Genomic DNA, 22,394 nt, shown 5'->3' on the forward strand with positions numbered 1-22,394 from the left:
GGTCAATCCATCAGCCCGAGGTGAACATGAGAAGAATGCCACATGCTGATCAATTAGCTGGGTATTGTTTAATTCATTTAAAATACTTTAAAAAATCCTGATTAATTGTTATGAGATAACCACTCAAGTAGACATTTTTACCATTTCTACTACTTATTAGAAATGTAACCGAACAAGTTAGCTTACAAACATTGATATTGGAATTTTTATGAATTTCTTAGTAAAATCACACAAATTAGTCGAAAAAAGCCCTGTCATTCTTGTTGTAGTATACCAGTTAAAAGAGCCTGTCACTAAAAGGGATAATATATGTATGTATGTACATATACATTTAAGAGACTCGCAGTGGTCTTCCTGTGTTATAAGGCTTGAGTAGCGCTATGGTGAGTGGAAATACTTGTTCTTTTAAATGTTGACATGCTGTGTGTGCCACTAATGGATTTACATTAATGTCTTGAAGCAGCAATTTAATCTTTAATTGTTTCATGTGAATTGGTATTACTTCTCTTGTTGTCATCTCTGTAAGCTTGACTTGCAATTGCCATGCCTGTTTATATTTTATGTTTCTGGTGCCTGCCTTGAAGCAGTTTTGTTATATTTTCTGAAGTGGATATGTATTTGCTGCAACAGCAACATCGCTCTCCTTTTCTGTTTGCCACATAACAAGACATTTAATTATAAAAACTTTACTTCTTAAATTATGCGTGATTTATTTTTTGTCTGCTTAAGTGTATACATATGCACATCCATTTTCAATTTTATACCGTGGAATATGCTTCAGGGTCAGTGAATCTGAAAAAAAAATAAATGTGACTGGAGCTGAACCAGCAATGCATTTCTCTTTTGTGAGAAATTTGTTTATTTTTCTCCATAAAAATCCCAAGACACCAGTTGCTTTTAAATAGAACAGAGTTACTGATTTGTGAATGAAAAACTTTGCTGTTTCTACAATTTGGAACTTTATTTTCCTGACTAGTTTCGATACACTGTATCATATTCATAGGACTAGCAGTACAAGTAGCGTTGCTGTGGGTTATATACCAAAAAAGGGGGGGGCAAAGAGTGGGAGGGGAGGGGAAGGGGTGGAGAGGAGATGTCTGTAGAGCGCTACATTGTTGCACTTCGCGTAGGAGGGGGGGGGGAGGAAAGGGAACGTACTTAGGGAAGGCGGCGTGGGTTAGCGTCATGGGGATTACCTATTTTTCGGGTGCAAAATTGGGATGTTCAGGAGTGGAATGGGAAAAGGTGGTCATTAGTGATGGGCTCTTTCTTTTTAACTATTCTTAAAATTTCCAGTTGCTCCCTGATGTCCATTTGTGACCCTTTCTTCACACGGTGCAGCAACTGCGGGGTGAAATCCGCCTGATGTCCTTCTTCAAGGAGGTGGGAGGCAAATTGGGACAGTCCCGTTTTCTTGATGTAGTCTCGTCTGTGTTCTTCGCCTCTAATGGCTAGGTTCCTCCCCGTTTGTCCCACGTATTTGGCGCCACAATCACTGCATTTTAGTTGGTAAACCCCACTATGGAGGGCTGGGTTTATGGAGTCTTTGATGGGTGGAAGCAAGCTTTTTAGATTCCTGTTATTGTAGTAAGCCGGATGAATGTTCATTTCTTTGAGAAACTTTCCTATTTTAATAGAGGGTTTGACCTACATACTTCAGGCGTCGCCACGATCCTTTGTCATTTGTGGTTGAGGAGTCAAAATCCTTGATTAACATTTTTTTCCTTTTGCCTGCCAGTAAATCGTCGATTAATTTTTCAGCGTAACCGTTGGCGACTGCAATTTTTTTTAATTGTGATTATTTCTGACATGAAAGCTGTTGGCTCTAATGGTACGGCTAATGCTCTGTGCAGCATGCAGTGAAAGGCTGCTAATTTTTGATTAATGGAATGTTTTGAGAATGAGTGGATGACCTGATCGGTGCACGTGGGTTTACGATAAATAGTGAACTTGTGTTTCCTGTTTGTGATTGAAATATTAAGGTCCAGAAAATTTAAAGAATGTCCCTCTGGTAATTCCATCGTGAATTTGATGTTGGGGTGCAAAGAATTGATCAGCTTCAAGAAATTTCCCAGTTGTCTTTTCGTTCCTGTCCATAACCCCACCCCTCCCACCTCCTTGAAGAAGGACATCAGGCGGATTTCACCCCGCAGTTGCTGCACCGTGTGAAGAAAGGGTCACAAATGGACATCAGGGAGCAACTGGAAATTTTAAGAATAGTTAAAAAGAAAGAGCCCATCACTAATGACCACCTTTTCCCATTCCACTCCTGAACATCCCAATTTTGCACCCGAAAAATAATCCCCATGACGCTAACCCACGCCGCCTTCCCTAAGTACGTTCCCTTTCCTCCCCCCCCCCCCCCCCCCCTCCTACACGAAGTGCAACAATGTAGTGCTCTACAGACATCTCCTCTCCACCCCTTTCCCCTCCCCTCCCCTTCCACTCTTTGCCCCCCCCTTTTTTGGTATATAACCCACAGCAACGCTACTTGTACTGCTAGTCCTATGAATATGATACAGTGTATCGAAAATAGTCAGGAAAATAAAGTTCCAAATTGTAGAAATAGCAAAGTTTTTCATTCACAAATCAGTAAGATGGATTTCTACAACGTGAAGGCCTCTACTATTCAGTGCATCAGAACAGAGTTATTTCTCTGTTTAACATCCTATCTTAAGAATTTTCTTTTTGACTATGTTTATAATGATGTATGAATTTTTATCATTATGAAAAAAATTGTTCTGCATTAGATAATTCTATTTAAATGAAAATTTTTCTAGGAATTAATCTTAATGTCATTCATTTGTTATTTTTCTATGATCATTTGAAAACTTTGTAGTGGGTTTGAAATTGCTATAGAGAATAGAATTTCTGAATGAAGACATTGTGATTAAAATAGATATCTATAGTGCATTCAATCACCTTTGCTAAAGATGATAGAAGATATACCCAATAGTGTATATTGATAATGCTGTGTAAGTATTGCATTGTCCACCCAGTGTCTAGTTCACTGATCATTGCTTAAAAGGTTAGTTTTTCCTTGGTACATTTTAGAGATTTTCTTGATAAAATAAGCTTTTTGTGATTCTCTGTGACTGAAAATTGTTTTTGGTTGTGGTTTTAGCTGTTGTGCTAGCTTCAATTGCTGCTTTGTGAAGTGATTGTTCTCTGCTCTTATGCTCCAGTCAGTGTTGACTGAATTGAATGGATGAAAAGGCATAATTAAGAGGATGCATAGGTACCTCCTGTGTGATTGGTCTTTTGTGGTCATGCATCATTCGCCTTAAACTTATTCTATCATCTTGAAATTTTCATAACTTATATAGGCCATGCGCTGGTCTAAATTTCCATGCATTTCAAATTTCTAAATTTTACCTTTGTATTCTCTCAGATGAAAATTTTTAAAAGTGAGATAAAAGTAAATGTTGACGGAGTAAGATTTAAAGGGGTAGGAGAGGCCTGGTCACAATGACTTACCTTGGAGCAACTATGTATTAGGTTGAAGCAAGACCTGCATGTTCACAACAACTTAAAGTGGTGTACTTTGCCTTGTCAGGGAGCAACTGGAAATTTTAAGAATAGTTAAAAAGAAAGAGCCCATCACTAATGACCACCTTTTCCCATTCCACTCCTGAACATCCCAATTTTGCACCCGAAAAATAATCCCCATGACGCTAACCCACGCCGCCTTCCCTAAGTACGTTCCCTTTCCTCCCCCCCCCCCCCCCTCCTACACGAAGTGCAACAATGTAGTGCTCTACAGACATCTCCTCTCCACCCCTTTCCCCTCCCCTCCCCTTCCACTCTTTGCCCCCCCCCTTTTTTGGTATATAACCCACAGCAACGCTACTTGTACTGCTAGTCCTATGAATATGATACAGTGTATCGAAAATAGTCAGGAAAATAAAGTTCCAAATTGTAGAAATAGCAAAGTTTTTCATTCACAAATCAGTAAGATGGATTTCTACAACGTGAAGGCCTCTACTATTCAGTGCATCAGAACAGAGTTATTTCTCTGTTTAACATCCTATCTTAAGAATTTTCTTTTTGACTATGTTTATAATGATGTATGAATTTTTATCATTATGAAAAAAATTGTTCTGCATTAGATAATTCTATTTAAATGAAAATTTTTCTAGGAATTAATCTTAATGTCATTCATTTGTTATTTTTCTATGATCATTTGAAAACTTTGTAGTGGGTTTGAAATTGCTATAGAGAATAGAATTTCTGAATGAAGACATTGTGATTAAAATAGATATCTATAGTGCATTCAATCACCTTTGCTAAAGATGATAGAAGATATACCCAATAGTGTATATTGATAATGCTGTGTAAGTATTGCATTGTCCACCCAGTGTCTAGTTCACTGATCATTGCTTAAAAGGTTAGTTTTTCCTTAGTACATTTTAGAGATTTTCTTGATAAAATAAGCTTTTTGTGATTCTCTGTGACTGAAAATTGTTTTTGGTTGTGGTTTTAGCTGTTGTGCTAGCTTCAATTGCTGCTTTGTGAAGTGATTGTTCTCTGCTCTTATGCTCCAGTCAGTGTTGACTGAATTGAATGGATGAAAAGGCATAATTAAGAGGATGCATAGGTACCTCCTGTGTGATTGGTCTTTTGTGGTCATGCATCATTCGCCTTAAACTTATTCTATCATCTTGAAATTTTCATAACTTATATAGGCCATGCGCTGGTCTAAATTTCCATGCATTTCAAATTTCTAAATTTTACCTTTGTATTCTCTCAGATGAAAATTTTTAAAAGTGAGATAAAAGTAAATGTTGACGGAGTAAGATTTAAAGGGGTAGGAGAGGCCTGGTCACAATGACTTACCTTGGAGCAACTATGTATTAGGTTGAAGCAAGACCTGCATGTTCACAACAACTTAAAGTGGTGTACTTTGCCTTGTAATGGTCATCAGTTGGAAAAGTATCAAATACCTCTTAGAAGTAGACGGTAGCTAGGAAAATACCGTATTTACTCTTAGACTCTGTGAAAAAAAGGGGTGCACCACTTCCACAAATCCTCCATATTTTCATGTCGTAAGCAGCACACCATTTTCCCTTAAATTCGTATTGTTTATTTCTCCAGAATGTAGCATTAGTGAACATATCTATGAGAATTGGTTAGTATGGCAAAGGGGTGAACTTGTAAAGCAATTTAAGTTATTTGAAAGAAAAACTGTTCTAAGCCTGCGCAGACAACGATTCTTGAAGAAAGGAAACACCACGTTACAGAGTGCTTTTTGTGTGTATATCGTACGTGATATGACACATTGTAGGATTGATGTATGTTCAAATCTCGTTATTCATTGTACATATACTGTAAGCTGGTGTAAAAGATAGTGGGGTTTTAAGTCTTTTCTAAGTCATAATCGGAGTTAGCTTCGGCATCTTTGGCAGCATGTCTCGCGTCATTGGGAGCTACTACGTCAGTATAAACATTAAAGCTACATTGAAAACACAACTAAGTATTAATTCCATAGCGGCAAGACTCTTTTGCTCTGAGGTTGTCACTTATAACTATACACGCTTATCTTTCCTAGCTATCGGCTCCATGCGCAAGAGGAGGTAAAGAGTAGGAATCGTAGTCTAAACACGACAGGCACATAGTGAGAATTTTTGCCAAGATATGGTTCTACCATCTGGAGCGCCATAGAATAGTAATCACATGGCACATTTCTCAAAATCTGCTATCCCCACCTATTACTACCACGTCCACGCCTCTAACATTTCCCTCCTCTCCTTGACCAAGCCTCCGACACTTCTGACACCCCAGATGCACCCTGACACCCAGCTCGTGCAGGGTCATATTATGAAGACTATAAATCGGTCGAAATATGTATCAAGTTACAAGAGAACAATGGAAATGTGTTTCACCCCTCCCTCTTTCTTGTCAACCGACCTTTTGCTGTCTACCCTCTTCAATTGGGTTCAAAGGTATCTAACAAAGACTAACGGCAAATGATAAGGTATCTTGATTGCATTGAAATATTCGTATTATGCACATAAGAACATGAGGTCGAACACGGTGTATTTTTGAAGCCTGTTTTAGCATGGGAGTAGTTTCACTGTTGAAAAGTTAAAAATGAAAGTGGAAAGGGGAGTTGTGAAAGACAGAGCTTGTAGTTCCTTGATGAGAGAGAAGTTCATGGGCACAGAGCAAAAGTTCCAAGTCACCTGAGAGCAATTGGCGGTGGTTTCTTTTCTCTTCTTTTAGTCTATCACCTCTCCCACTCTCGCCAGTCCCCCTCTTTTCACGCGCCATGCCTTCTTGGTTCCCAAGTTTTGAAACAAGCTGATAACATGAGTCGCCTGGTTTGTTCCTTGGTGACAACCAATAACGTAACGGAATTAGTGTTTTGCTGACGTTTTATGACACATTTCTGACATGATGACTGCAGTTCCCATGTTAGATCCCGCACCCAAAAAGTGCTAAGAAGTTTTTTCCTCACGAGCCAGCCCAAAAAAGGGGTGCATGGGTTACATAAGGGCGTCGTGGTTTACACGAGTAAACTCTGTACATAATAATATCCATGGAAAGCCATTTTAAACTCTTCAAAGTCCTCTTCAATCAATTTCACAAATGATACATGGTCAGAGCTTGGATTTGTGAAATCTTTCTCTCATAGGTCTGCATGATATTAACTCAACTTGCCCCAAGTTAAATTATTGTGAGCAGCTTTTTATACATCACTTAAAATTGCAAAGTATGACTGGTCTTGTGGGAAAAATGCATTCTCTTAAAGCTAATTTGTGGTTGTGTACTTGATTTGGTTATGATGCAAGTGCTGCACGTAAATGCATGTAACCATGTGGCATTCTGCTTGCAGGAGAAAGTCTGTTGAGAACCTGCTCATCTCAAGCCATGAGGTGATAGGGAGCAGCATCAGTCCCTCTCTGGCTTTCTCGGCCATGACCATCCCCCAGTCTGGCAGCGGCGGCGGCTCTCACTCAGCGGTCAATCTCCAGCCCCACCCTAGCCCCGTCATGCACACACTGGACCCCAGGTAAGTGGCACAACACGATTTCTCAATCAATGCAGTCGTAGCCAAGGGGAACCAGACCCTAAGAGTGGGACCAGTTTGTATTTCTTAATTGAGTCTTTTAAGAAGTCTTCATGTGCTTTTTACGTACCTTCCAGCAGCAAGAATGGAATAAAAGTTATGTAAGGTAGTCATTCAATCCAATTGTCAATATAGGCTCAGGCAATTATCATTTACTTTCTGATTACTGTACAAGCATGTATAAGAGGCGCACCCCTATTTTGAGCATCGAAGCCATGAAGAAAAAAAATTTGTGTCATTTTTTTATACTATCGCGTGGTGTTGCAGACGTATGCCTGGAATTTCGACAGTTATCGAAATTTCTTCTTTTAATACTAATTGAAAGAGGAAATTTAGATAACTGCGGTGGTAATAAGAGGGAGTAGAAAGAGTTCCGATCCTCTCTTCGCATATGCCGTTGCTCTATGATGCTTGTCCTATTCACGAACAATTTTGTTTAAATGCTCTCGCAGGAGTGTTGCAATAGAATTGCAGCTGTGGAAAATTTTACGGCAAAACACAACAGGCACATAACATGAACCTTCCCAAGAGCTTGGACAACAATCGGGGCAATCTCAGCGCTGTAGGATAATAACCACGTCGTAGATTTAACGGAGCCACACTCGGCTCTCCATCAGCCAATGCCTCTGCCGTTTTTTTTTCCTTTCCGAAACCCCACAGGAAAATAGGAAAACATCAAGTTACAGGGGAACAATGGAAACGTGTTTCATCCCTACACCATCTCACCAACTGACCTTGATCGATCTCCCAGTTTCTGGAGGCCAAATGCTTGGTGAGTCATCTACTGAGCCCGAAGATATCTCGATAGCTTTCAATAATTGTATGACACGCACGAGGTTCAAAAAAAGAAAGAGATCTAACGCGACACATAACTGACAGAATTTAAGTTTTTTAAGCTGTAATTGTTTGACACAAAGATTTATAGTTACAACAGGGCTACTAATATTCAACATAGTCCAAACAGTACAATTTCAGAAGAAAAAAGCATAGCATAAGCGCATTCAAACAAGACGAGACGGACTGGAAACTTCAGGCAATGCAAACTGCGTATATCACATTGCTGCGCCTCTGCCCCTTCGCTTTGAAGGCAACGACGTCACATGCAAGATCGGACATGTTCGTCCCTTGCTCCTTCGCTCGTAGCCTTGTTGCTTCGAAGACGGAGGGATCGCGCTCTTTCCCCTCGACCTCTCCTTCTGCGCTCTTCACTTATAAGCATTTCTGATTTCTTCTATCCACAATTTAGTCCAACAATGAACACACTCGTTCAAATTTTTTTAAAGCGCAAGTTTTGACACCAATATAATTTTCAGTTGCAATAATCCTCATGTTAGCTTCTGAAGATGATTTTTGAAAAATCAGGTCCTCAGCATAATGGAAATTACTCGGCAAGGCAGATATTGACTATTAACCAAGTATGTCCTTCAAAACTATGCGTTTCTCTACGTTTGATAAGCGATTACTATATGCAGTATAAATGCCGCGGGATACCCACTTGTGGCAGTAAATTTAGCTCGCCCTCCGGAGCAAAAAACCCCGCGCGATCTTTTCCATGTTCACCTCTGGGGTACCGACATGACAAGAAATGCAAACAGCAGAATTTTTAAAAATACGTCACTAAGGGAGAAACTCCCCTTGCCTGCTGCTTGTTTTTGACCTAGGTTTTTAAATGAATGAATCACGCTGAAAACCAAGGCCACTCAGTTCCCCTTGAATTTGCGACTGGCGAAGGGGAGGAGGGGAAGATAAGAAGTTTGTGTAAGAGGCGCACCCCCATTGTTTGGTTGTGAATTTCCCAGAAAAAGTCGAGCCTCGCCACCTGGTGGCGATACCACGAATTGTCGGGTTTTCGTTTTGGTTTTGTTTTTTGTTTTGTCACCCCGAGAACGGGAGTGAATAGGCAGTCGTCCAGTGAACTTCACAAGCGTATGAACAACCCCAGGAGAAGGAGCCATGTCGCGCCCCCGACGGGAACAGCAGCAGCGGTGAGTGGTATGCCATCGGCCCGGCTCGACTTTGATTTAAACAGTATACAGTCCACATTTATATAATCACGTTCGGAAGTGATCATATGGTCCTTCGGGCCGGATTTGTCGTTGTAGAATCAGTGTTGGTGTTAGAATACTTTTGGTTTTCCCTTTCTTGGTTGGTTGTATTAGGGAACGTTGAAAATGCCAGCGATCGACGATGTAGAGTTTCGTATTGCATCTCTCTTAGCGAAGATGGGTCGTATTGATAATGTCGCTAAAGATTTCGAAAAGAATTCGAGTGATGTAAAAAAGAGGAATTTATTACGAGCTATGACGGACCACGTGGATAGTCTTTTGGAGGAATTCAATGAGGGTATTTTGAAATTAGCCTCGTTGTACGCGAAACAGTCCCCTCCCGTCGAAAAGGACAAGGAATTGCGTAAATCTACGGAGGAGTTCGAGGCTATGTTTTTTAATACTAAGGCAATTCTTCTGACATATTTCCCAGATATAGAGCCACACTTAAGGTCAACGGGCAATCTTGCGACCGGGGAAAGTAATTCAACTCATACCGTAGCTCTTCCTAAGCTCGATTTAGTCGCGTTTAATGGCGATTTAATGCAATGGCAGTCATTTTATGATGTATACCTATCTGCGGTTCATGAAAACCCGTCCTTGAGTGACGTGCAGAAATTTTTGTATCTCAAATCTATTCTAAGGGGGAAGCTCATTCGTATGTTTCGTCTTTACCTGTGTCCTCGGCGAATTACTCGGTCGCGTGGGAGAGTTTGAAAGCACGCTATATGGACTCAAACTGGTTGACTAATGCCTATCTGGAGGCTTTGTTCGATATCAACCCGATCACCCGGGAAGGTCAAGCTATTCGCAAATTTTGCACATTAATTACTGAGTATGTTGGTGCGTTAAGCGCGGTGGGGCATAATGTCGAAAGTTGGTCGGTCCCAATGCTTTTTATGTTGCGCCGCAAACTCAATTCCGTGTTACGGGAGCGGTGGGAAAAGGTAGCGCTCAACGTTGGTGAGCCTTCCCTACAAACATTTTTTGATTTTTTAAGTGAGGAAGCCAAGATTTTGGAAGCAGCCTCATCGTTTCATTCAGATACTGGTCTGAATAAAAGGCCCCATAAGCCAATGCAATCTTTAAGAAAGTCTACTAGTATGGTTGTTAATACTGATAGGCAAAGGGTCCAGAAATCGTGCCCAAATTGTTCGTTGCCGCATTCTTTGGAAAAATGCAGGAAGTTTTTGAAATTGTCAGTGGGATCTCGGCTAAGATTAGTTAAGGCTAAAGGGTGTTGTTCAGTTTGTTTCAGCCAAGACCATTATTTAAAAGATTGTGAATTCAAAATGCCCTGCCCTAAGTGTAAATTGCCTCACAATGAATTAATTTGTTTTGCCAATCGTGAGGGTTCATGTTCGAAATTAGATAAAGATAATACTGCGGTAGAGCAGAAGCAGCAAAACCCTCAATTAGTGAGCGCAGACCCAGATGAGACGAAAGAGAATCCAGTTCGAGAGGTGTCTTCTTTCCAAACGTGCACTCATCGGTTGGGGTCTGTCGTGATGCTTGCGACTGCCAGGGCGATCGTATTGGACATTGATGGCAATGGCCGCGTAATTAAACTCTTGCTTGACACTGCAAGTCAGGGAACCTTTATCACGGAATCTTGCGTTCGAAAGCTACGGTTGAATTCCAATAAAATTAGAACTCCTATTTTTGGGTTCGGAAATAATAATTCCGTGATATCGTCTGGAATTGTCAGTTTGAAAATGAAACCTTTGTCTGAAAGCACGTTGAAATTGGAAGTCAAAGCTATGGTGGTTCCTCATATTGCTCAATGCCCAAAATTATCGGTCTTTAATAGATCATGGCCTCATATAAAGGGGTTGAAACTTGCGGACCCGAGCTATTACGATGAGGAAGAAATAGACGTATTATTGGGGGCAGAATGGTTTGCACGCGTGGTAGTTAACGCGCCGATAATTGGTCCTCCAGGGACACCAGATATTTTGCCAACTGTTTTTGGTCATTGCCTAATGGGGAAAATTGAAAATAAAGCAAATCAAATCCGAGTGTTCTGCTCAACACTTGGTGATAATATTGAAGGTTTACTGCGAAAGTTTTGGGAGTCTGAGGAACCTCCTAAGAGATATCAGTGTAGTCCAGAAGATGATGCTTGCGAGCAGCATTATAAGAACAATATTTCTCGTGAATGGAAACAGTATGTTGTTCGTTTACCTTTTATCTCATCTACCCTTGAATTGGGGCAAAGCCATGGTTCCGCGCTGCAAAGGTTCTATATGCTAGAACGCAGATTAACCAAAAACTCCGCTTTACGCTCGAAGTATAACGAATTTATGAAGGATTATTTTGAGCAAGGCCATATGATTGTGGCAACGAGTGCCCCATTGAGAACATCTTATTACATTCCGCACCATTGCATTTATCGTTCAAAGGCGGAATTATCGCGATTTAGAGTGGTTTTTGATTGTTCTATGAAAACCACTAATGGCCTATCATTGAATGATGTGTTGCATAAGGGTCCCAAATTACAAGTGGATCTAATCGACATTTTGATGCGCTTTCGATTGCATGAGGTTGTGGTGATCGCTGATATACGCCAGATGTATAGAAATATTAAGCTACACCCGGCCGATTATGATATGCAACGAATATTTTGGAGATTTAGTCCCGAGGAAGAGCTCCAAGAATATTGCTTGACCACTGTGACTTATGGAATGAAATCAGCTCCATTTTTGGCAATTCGGACACTTCATCAGTTGGTATGCGATGAAGGCGCAGAATTTCCACTTGCATCTCGAATAATTCGAGAAAATACTTACATGGACGACATAGTTTCTTCAGTTCGAACCATTGACGAAGCATTAGTATTGCAGAGCCAATTAAAGAAGCTTTTAGATCGTGGAGGATTTGAGTTGCGCAAATGGTTGAGCAACCAGTTGGAACTGCAAGAGAATGTACCCTCAGAATTTTGCATTCTGAAGCCAGAATGTTTTACTTTTCAGCATGAAAACCAACCTGCCGCTGAAATTTTGGGTTTGGCATGGAATCCTAGGAAGGATAAATTTTCGTATAAGTTTGAGGCTGGATTTGGTGTCATCACGAAAAGAACCATATTGTCGGAAGTCGCTCGCTTATTTGATCCACTTGGATTTATTAGCCCTGTCACATTTTATGGAAAATGGCTCATCCAGCACCTTTGGCATTGCGGACTTGAGTGGGATGACACTCCTCCCGAAGAAGTGGTTGTCAAATGGAAACAATTCCGACTTGAGTTACCACTCATTTCGAAATTTGAATTGCGTCGTTGCTTGAAAGTAGACTCGGCAATCGACCTTCAGTTGCACGCCTTTGCGGATAGTTCGGAGAGGGGATATGCGGCGGTGGTTTATTTACGAATTGTGAATTCCGACCAGACGGTTGCCACGTCATTACTGATAGCTAAGTCTAAGGTGGCACCGATCAAGCGGATATCATTACCTCGATTAGAATTATTAGGTGTGGTTTTGGCTACTAACCTTATTGATTACGCAAGAGATATATTGCTCCCTCACTGCGTAATTTCTGATGTTGTCGTATGGAGTGATTCAATGGTTACTCTTCATTGGATCAAGTCATCTCCTCACCGCTGGAAATCATTTATCGCAAACAGAGTCACTATGGTGCAAGAGAAATTATCTCCGAACAAATTTCGGTATGTTCCATCAGACTCTAACCCTAGTGACATAGCTTCGAGAGGAGCCCTTCCTCGTCAATTGATCGAGGACGCAGGTTGGGTGACGGGCCCGTTATGGCTAAGTGAACAATCGGAGGCATGGCCGAGGGCTCCCAGCCTATCTCGCCAAACGGATCGTGATGCCCTTGAAGTGGAAGCTCGAACAATTAATCTCCATACGGCACTAGAGGAAAACACGCTGACTTGGTTGTTGATGTTTTCCTCATTTTCACGACTGAAGAGGATAGCAGCATATTTGCTGCGATTCATTCATAATTGTAAGCACCCTAACGAGAAACATATTGGTTATCTCACTACTGGAGAGTTGGACCAGGCTGAGGTGCGGTTGGTAATCTTAGTGCAGCGAATTGAGTTTCAAAAGGAATTAGATTTATTACGGAAAGAAGAAGTGCCAAGTCGCTTAAGAAAATTGAACCCATTCATCGATGAGGAAGGTGTCTTAAGGTTGATAATGGCTTCCGGGTGCAGCTGCGTGTTGCGCTTTGTCGTGCGAGCTTTCGCGACCGTTGCAGGACGCATCATCGGGCGATGAATGAAATGATTTCATTCATCGCCCGATGATGCGTCCTGCAACGGTCGCGAAAGCTCGCACGACAAAGCGCAACACGCAGCTGCACCCGGAAGCCATTATCAACGATGCCCCTCGCTGCGAAAACCTACGTTCAAGGTGTCTTAAGGGTTGGAGGCAGATTGAAGCATGCCAAAATTGCATTCAGCCAGAAGCATCCAATGTTGCTTCCAAGTTCTCATCATTTAACGGCTTTGATTATCGATTATTATCATGAGACCTACCTACACCCTGGGTCACTTCATTTGCACTGCCTTATCCAGTCGAAATTTTGGATCATTAATGCTAGAGACGTTGTTCGTCGAAGAATATTGCACTGCATTAAATGTTTTCGTGCAAACCCGAAACCGAAAGAGCAGTTCATGGGCAATCTACCGCCCTCTAGATTGAAAAAAATGAATGCTTTCAGCATATCGGGTGTTGACTATGGCGGGCCATTTGCTCTAAAAATGGCTAAAATCCGAAATTCTAAGATATTAAATGGATATATTTGCCTGTTCGTTTGCTTTGCAACAAAGGCAATACATTTAGAGCTTGTTTCGGATTTAAGCACAGACTGCTTCTTAGCCGCGCTAAAGCGGTTTATCGCTCGTAGAGGCGCTGTGACAGAAATCCATAGTGATAATGGTACTAATTTTGTAGGGGCACAGAGAAGGATGGCGACTTGGAGGAAAGTAACGTCATCAACTGACTTCAATGACAGAGCCGAACGATATCTGGGTGGAAGAGGAATCACATGGAAATTCATACCACCGGGCAGTCCTCATATGGGAGGACTATGGGAAGCCGGGGTAAAATCGGTGAAAAGGCATTTGGGAGCATCACTCGGCGGTCAAGTGCTGACGTACGAAGAATTTTACACGGTGTTAGTACAGGTAGAAGCTGTATTAAACTCAAGGCCTATTACTCCAGTTAGTTCGGGTCCTAACGATTTTGAGGCTTTAACTCCTGGCCACTTTCTCCTACAAGAACCAATTTACGCACTTCCTGAAGAACTGGAGCATGGTAATAGTGGATTGGGGAGACGATGGAGTTTGCTGCAACAAGTAGTAGGGACATTCTGGAAGCGATGGCAAAATGAGTACTTAATGACTCTGCAGCGGAGAGGAAAATGGACCTCAAAAAGTGGTAATATCAAGGAGGGTGACTTAGTTATATTGAAGGAACCGAATCGTAGCCGATGTAGGTGGAGACTTGGCCGAATAAACCGTTGCTTCTTAGGGACAGATGGCTTGGTTAGGGTTGCTGAGGTTAAAACCGAGCAGGGAGTGTTTAGACGGTCAGTAAAAGATTTGTGTCCATTACCTCTATCGGGTAATTAACGTTTGAGGTCAGGATTTCGTTTTGTTTTTTTTTGTAATGTTAGGTTTAGTTCTGTAGTTGATAATTTAGTGTTTCGTATTTGTGAACCTTTCCGAGGGCTACCCATTCCTATTAAGTCTCCTTGATGGCCCCCTTGGAGTGAAGAATAAGCAATCCTTTCCTTTTTGTTTTGTCTTTCCCTCTCCTTACCCAAAGTTGAGGTTGGTTTAGTTAAAGTTGGACTATATGATCACATTCGAAAGGTGAAGTAATATGATTGTTTATCTATTCGATATTAATTTAATTGATAATTACTTTTGGTTTTTATTGCTTTGGAACGTTGTTCCAAGGGCGGGGGAATGTTTGGTTGTGAATTTCCCAGAAAAAGTCTAGCCTCGCCACCTGGTGGCGATACCACGAATTGTCGTGTTTTCGTTTTGGTTTTGTTTTTTGTTTTGTCACTCCGAGAACGGGAGTGAATAGGCAGTCGTCCAGTGAACTTCGCAAGCGTATGAACAACCCCAGGAGAAGGAGCCATGTCGCGCCCCCGACGGGAACAGCAGCAGCGGTGAGTGGTATGCCATCGGCCCGGCTCGACTTTGATTTAAACAGTATACAGTCCACATTTATATAATCACGTTCGGAAGTGATCACCCATTATCGGCTGCAATTTCTGGGAAAAAAAGGTGCGCCTCTTACACGCGCTTATACGGTACTCCACGGCGGGAGGTAGCCTACAGTTGCCACTGTGAAAGCTTCAAAACTTTACTGTGCCCTTTCATCAACTCATCCCCCTGCCAACATTGTCACAAATGGCTACATACATTGCTCTTTATGGTGTCATGAATTGTGACCGTGCCAGACTTATGCTTACATGAGTGCTTCTCTATTCGTTATGGCTGTTTTTGCATATCAGTTCTTTAATTCCTCTCTGTTGAGCTTGCAGTGTACGAATTCTTTTGCCTCATTGCCATAGAACAAGTTGTGTGAAACGTGGTTGTGGTGCAAAATTGCGCTCGCAAATTTTAGCGGTGATTTTCAGCATTTATGAGTTCTTCTAAAGAGAAAATAGGAATAGTGGCCCATTTCATCCTGGTTACAAGAGATACTATGTAATTGTGTCTAATGCAATGAGAAGCATCTTTTGATTTACTTCTAACTACAACATTTTTTATTTATTTATTTATTTATTTTATTTATTTATTTTATTTATTTATTTATTTAGTTAATCCAAAAACAGCACGAGGCCAATTACAGAGGACTGGAGAAACAATTTCATAATATTAATCAACGTAACCAACGATAACAAAAAATATTCAACAGTCCAGTAGACTCCCGATTATCCGGGCTAATGATGGGGAGGGACGGCACGAATAATCGGAAAACACGGATAGACCAAACATCAAATCCAATGTCTTGTAATGATCATAATTTACGTAAAACAAACAATATATTATTATTTATGCCATTATTCTGCTTTATTAGCGTGCTTCCCAGACTCAATGAGAGCTTTCTTTGCCAGTTCGCGATCTTTTTAGTGGCAATAACATGGTTGTACTCGTATTATTAATGCTCCATGTAAGGCCTGGTTTCGAAAACCACACTATCGTAGCTGTGTGATCGCGGATACAGAAAAGTGATTTGCACAAACGCTTCAAAACAACTGCTCGACGTCGGAAACTACATTGTCAGGCACCACGCCACGCAGTCGCGTCTCGCATAAGTTGCCCGGGTTGCAACTGCTGCCGGACGTGTATCCGTGATCACGGAGTGCGTTCGCGCACTGCTAGGCTTGGAAAACACGAACTCGGTGATCCCTTGAATGCAGCTAGCGCGCGATCGCTTCCGTTTTACGAACGGGATTCTGACGGAAATGATAAGCCCGGTGTATCCTTGCATTCAAATGCAGTAATTCCGATAATTTTGGGTCCAATTTTATTTTTTTATAAGATCGCGGGAAAAATTGAGCGAGAGGTAAAATCATGCACGGATAATCCGCAACCCGGATAAACCGCAGCCGGATAATCGGGAGTCTGCTGTATTTACAAATAAATAACAAAGAATAGTCATCGAGTCGTGCGAGGAATTGGGGGAAAATTACGATAGTGAGGGTGCAAGTTGGGTGAAGGATGAAAAACTATCTATTTCAGCCTCTAGCAAGAATGATGCCTCTAAAAACTTGAGCAATCCTCTTAGTTCCATGGCCTGAAACTGCTGCCGTGGGCTAACCTTTGCTTGATATCGAAAGTGATTAAATTCATTAATTTTAAAGTCTCACATTTCAGTGCTTTACAAAACTGCATAACCTTGGTCTTCTGGTGATTAGGTAATCCTCATCCCGTACTCCTTGCAATGCTTGTTTAACCCATCCACTGGAGCCAGCAGCCCTCTCGCAGACTGGCTAATCAACGTCAGGTCATCTGCAAACCTAGCTGATTTAGGGCCAGTTTCACCAACGAGGATAATTGAATTAACTCGGATAATATTCTCAAAAACCGAGATATTACAACAATCGTGTTTCACCAGATGCATTAACTCGGTTTTGGGCTGTTATCTCGGTTTATACTTTTACTGACGATATTCCGCAGTCCAAAGCTTATTATCCGAGTTAATCTGAGGGCAGATGGCATGGCGCGCATGCAGCTTCATCAGCTCTCGGAAAATACGAATGACAGCGATGAAGAATATCGACATTCTATTCGGAGACCACGTTCATTATGGATAAATGAGCGTACAGATTATTTTAATATATATGGTGAAGTACATTTATTTACTCATCCCAAAATGGCATATGAAACTGCAAAGGCAGTTCTCGCTCTCATCGAAGAAGACGAATTTTACTAATAAGGGGAAGCGGAGGTTTCCAATGCCGTATATTTTATAGCATTCGGAATGGCGAACACATCTATAAACTGGTAGTGGTTCTAATGAATGAGCCTTAGTTTGGCTGTTATTAATTAATTTTCATGCGGTACTTTTAACAAGCCTTATTCAATAATGATGTATAATGCTAAAATAGCGCCTCATTATTATATCGGTTAGTTGGTGCAGTGGTACCGTCGTCGACTCTCACCATGGGGACCAGGGTTCGAGCCTTCACAGTAGCCACTTTTGCATAGCTTTTTTTTCGTCTTCGTTTTGATCATACGGCGACAAGTATATGAATAATTTTAATTGTAGCAAGCATAGACATGAGGAAAATTTTTTATCATCATAATGGGGTACGTGATCTCCCCCTGTCAAAGAAATTTCACGTTTCTTTCTCTTAAACTTGAGCTTTCCCATGCCTATGCTCCTCTTGAGCCAATAATTCCGACAACTCTTGCCAAAATATGTTCGTATTCATAAATGTCACAAGTCTGTCTTTGAATTTTCTTACATATATATACAAAAACCTTTTATCTCTGTCCTCTTCCTGAATTAATACCTATGTAACAGCATCGTTATCTTCGAAATCGCAATTTGACCAATGTGAGACGTAATTAATTATTGTAGCACAAAATAACCAAGAACTGTGTTTGTTTAAATCTGGGAGTCTCGGTAAATTAAAAATTTTCATTTTTAAATAACGATGCATTAAACAAAGGTGCTTACAAGTTTTTTTTACCGCAATATTTATTTATTTATTTAAGTAGTTGCTTACATACAGCATTTCTGCCAATTTACAGTGACGCAGTAATATTCTCGCATTCCTTGCTCTTGCTAAACGCGGTTCCCCTATTTGTTTTTTATTTATTTTTTACTACCCGTGCGTGGTATTCGGTAAGGCAAATCAATAAATCCTTACACGAAAACATTAATATTATGTATTAATATTTGAGCTTTTCGAACTCTCATTGTCTATATTAATACAGTTGCTGTTCATTTTATCACTCTGTACTTGATTGTACACTTACCGGCTTATTAAAATTGATTCCATGTCATACGGTTGCTTACCGTCATTTGTTTTTCCCACGTCAGAGTTATGAAAAACGTACGAGCCAAATCATTTATTCTGATTATCTCGGTTTTTGAAAACTAAGATAAAACGTCGTTGGTGAAACACGGTCCTCACATTTCTGAGATAATAATTTTAACCGAGTTTTTGAAAACTGAGATAATAGAGAATATTATCCGTGTTGGTGAAACTGGGCCTTATAACATAATCCCCCCACTTTTATTCCAGCTTCCAACTTATCGCAAGTATCTCTTACCATCTCATCAATGTACATTTAATAAAGCTATGGCAATAGTTGACAGCCTTACCTCACTCCTCAGCCAATGATTGCCTGCCCATCCAGATTCTCCCTCCCCTACCTTCACTTGTGCAGTCTGTGTCATGTTCTGAATGAGTTGCCTATACCTTATTTAACCTTATTTTCTTGAGAATATCCATTAACTTCATCCAGTCCACTCTATCATATGTTTTTTTTTCAATATCCACACAGTAGACGTACACTTCCTGGTTATTTTCTTGATTCCTCTCCATTGGAGACCTCATTACCACTACATATTGCATCTCAAGTTGAATTTTCTTTTCTGAAACCAAAGTGATTGTTACCCAAATATGTACTTGTTTGTCCTCAACTCCATTTGTCCGTTAAAAATCCTCATCGCCACTTTTGCCATGTGATATTAGTCTAAGGCCCTTATTAGACGAGGTAGCCAGGCGACGTCGCCAGCTACCGTCGCTGCTACCAAACCTAGTAGCCAGTTATGTAGCCAGTTCAGTAGCCAGAATTTTTCCGTTTTCTCTCAGTTTGCTGTGAACTATAGTCGACTGCGTTGTGTGAGTGGTAACGTTATCTTAATTTTGTGTCGGCCAACTTCTGGCACTTTTTCACGAGCTCTTCATGCTTTTTCTTTTGGTCGTCTTTCTGCGGCTCTTCTTTTTTCTTCTTCTCTCCGCGTATCCCTTCCACTGAATCAGAAGATGTAGGCATTTTCTCAACTGGCGTGGACATACTGAACAACTCACCCACTCACAACAGAACGCAACACAACAGTGAGCAGTACCAAGCGAGGTGTACTGACCGAGTAGCCTGGCGACCTCGTGTAATAAGCTCCGTATGCTACAACGCAGCGTCGCCAGTATGGGTAGCCAGTGGCGACCGGAGTGGCGACGGGGCTCGGTAGCCAGTCAGTCGCCAAAGTGTGGCTACGTCGCTGGCTACCCTCGTGTAATAAGGCCCATAAGAATCAATGACCCGCGACAAGTTGAGCAGCCAGTTTCGTCGCTGGCGACGTCGCCTGGCTACCTCGTCTAATAAGGGCCTAATAGTCCTATAATGTCCATATTCTATGCCTTTCGTCATTTTTGGTAGCGGAATTACAACCGTCTTCACAAAATCCTGTAGCCAACATCCCTCCTCAAAGATCCTGTGCACTTCTTCGAAAATACCTTCTCTTACCATCCCTACCAAGATTCTGCTAAAGAATTTTACTCGGAATATTGTCCACGTCTACTGCTTTCCCAGGTCTTCATATCAAGAAGGGCACTCTTGATTTCTGCATTTAAGACCTCTGGTGGCCAAAGTCTATTCTCTTCCAATGCACTTTCCACCTCTAAATTCAATCGCTCTGGTCTGTTTCTTCCATCATACAGATCCCCCACATGTTCCATCCATCTATTCTGAACCTTATCTCGCCCGATTAGTACTTCGATTCCATCTTTTGACTTAAATTTTTTTTTTAATGAAGCCCTCTTTTGCCTTCCCGTAGCAAGTTCACCATGGCGTATAACTCTACTTCTCCTTCCTTCTGAAACTTTTCCATTAGCTCTCTGTCATTGCCTCTCTTGGTTTCTTGCCGTAATCAATTATTTGTTTGTCTATACATCCTTTTTTTGCCCTTCTTCCTTGATTTTGCATTTTGTTATCCACAGCTTCTTTATCCTCGTACTGTCAGCATAGCCAAATTACTTCTCAGGAGCTTTGACTATTCCAGTTTTGATACTATCCCATTTTTCCTCTTCAGTCTGTGTATCTTCAATCTCCTATTTACGTACATTTTTCCACTAGTTCTTTCCTCTTTGTCCCCTTCAAAGCTTCTGCATTCCATTTCCTTGCCTTTCTAGTTTTCATGTCTTTTGAATCTTAGGTTGCATTTCATGAGCAATAATTTGTGATCAGAGTCCGCATCCACCTCAGGGGAGCTGTGTGAGTTTTTCATCCTATTCATAAATCTCTGTCCTAGCATGATGTAGTCCATCTGATATCTCCCCATATTCTTTGGACACTTCTGAGTGTACCTCCACCCCTTATGGTGATTGAATCATGTCTTTGTGATGAATAATTTGTTTGTCTTGTAAAAAATTCTTCTGCTTCCTCTCCCCTTGAGCCTTGCATTCCTGGTACAAAGTCTATTTTCTCATTTCCATCTCCCCCTTCCCCAGCCCAGGCATTCCAGTCCCCCATCACTACTAGAATTTCCTTACCTAGAATTTCCCTAATTATTTCCTCAAGCTGTTTTTACTTATCATCTACTACTTCTTCCCAATAATTACTAGTGGGCATGTAAACTAATGTTGGTGGGTCACACATAAATTTCTTCTTCCAGAATCCTATCACTTGCCTGATCTTTATCTGCCATATTCTATATTTTACCCACGAGAAAGTGAGCTCCTGCTCCGCTTTGAGAGGAGATCTTGATGGAAAAGACAATTTCCAAGCATAAGTATTGTGGGCATTTAATATTTTTGCCTTTCACAATTTGCACACCATTGCTACTTTTCATTGGTCTCTCTCAGGTCATCGAGCCCATCCTTGTCGGGAAGCCCCCAGTCGAGTCCATGCACGCACCACAAGAGGGAGTCGTCGAGGAGTGGGAGTGTGGATCCCCCGACGGGAAGAGACAGCAGCCTGAGCAGGGTGGAGAGCAGCAGTGCATTCTCGCAGCCTGTGTTCGATGGCCCTCCACAGGTGAGGTCCTCCATAAACATTATTTATACAAACATACGTAAATATCATGTGGTAAGTTATGATCAATTTTGGTTATTTTGTCAATGGGATTAGTTGCAGTTCTATCTTCTGCTCAGGTTTTTTTCTCCAAATTCAACCTGAGTTCTTGTAAAATTTTAAACTTTTAAGGCAGCCGACGAAAGGCACATGGAGACATGAAGGCAAACTGCATCTGGGGCAGTAGTTAACCCTCTCCCTACTAATGACAAAAATATGCGGCAGGACGTTTCTTGACCCGGAAGAGGAAAGTGCAATTTTTCGTCTGAGATTTTTCTATGCAAGCGATTGAATGCCAAAAATGTACATTTCCTTCCCCTCCCCCTTATATGACGGTCACAGGTTTGCGAAGTCTTTGTTTTGGGACCCGTCAAAGCGGGACTTAGGCCGTACACTATAAATCTGGGAGCAGGTACCCAGAACCCTCGTCTTATATTACCCCTTTGGTGGTTAGGGTGATTCAGTTGTTCATTCAGTCAGTTTTCAAAATAAATATTTGCTCCTTTCTTGAAAAATACGAACTTATATAAAAAATAAAAAGGCCTGTTTACACGGTACATTAGCACATACGGGTCGATGTCTAAATATATGAATGCGAGAATAAATGCCAAAATGCACCATGCAACCACCCAACTTGTGCAAATGCATGCACAGAAAATAGAACCTGTTCTAATTTGGTTTCTAATGCATTTGTATATGTTCCGTTCCAGTCCACAAAAATCATTCATGCAAACAGACATTAACTCATACGTGTTAATGTATTGTGTAAACA

At 41.2% G+C, this 22,394-nt stretch overlaps 1 protein-coding gene across 5 annotated transcripts in view; it reads left to right on the forward strand.

The window, feature by feature from the left end:
* The window catches only part of LOC124156986 (protein Aster-B-like), a 130,356-nt gene that overhangs the window by 15,323 nt on the left and 92,639 nt on the right, over positions 1-22,394 (forward strand). For all 5 annotated transcript variants that reach the window (XM_046531433.1, XM_046531428.1, XM_046531430.1 and 2 more), the window contains 2 exons: positions 6,836-7,012; positions 21,415-21,586. In XM_046531433.1, coding sequence (XP_046387389.1) covers positions 6,836-7,012; positions 21,415-21,586 — 349 coding nt within the window. The remainder of the gene's footprint in view (positions 1-6,835; positions 7,013-21,414; positions 21,587-22,394) is intronic.

The sequence above is a fragment of the Ischnura elegans genome, chromosome 4 (genome assembly GCF_921293095.1).
Source record: "Ischnura elegans chromosome 4, ioIscEleg1.1, whole genome shotgun sequence".
In the NCBI taxonomy this organism is placed as follows: Eukaryota; Metazoa; Arthropoda; class Insecta; order Odonata; family Coenagrionidae; genus Ischnura; species Ischnura elegans.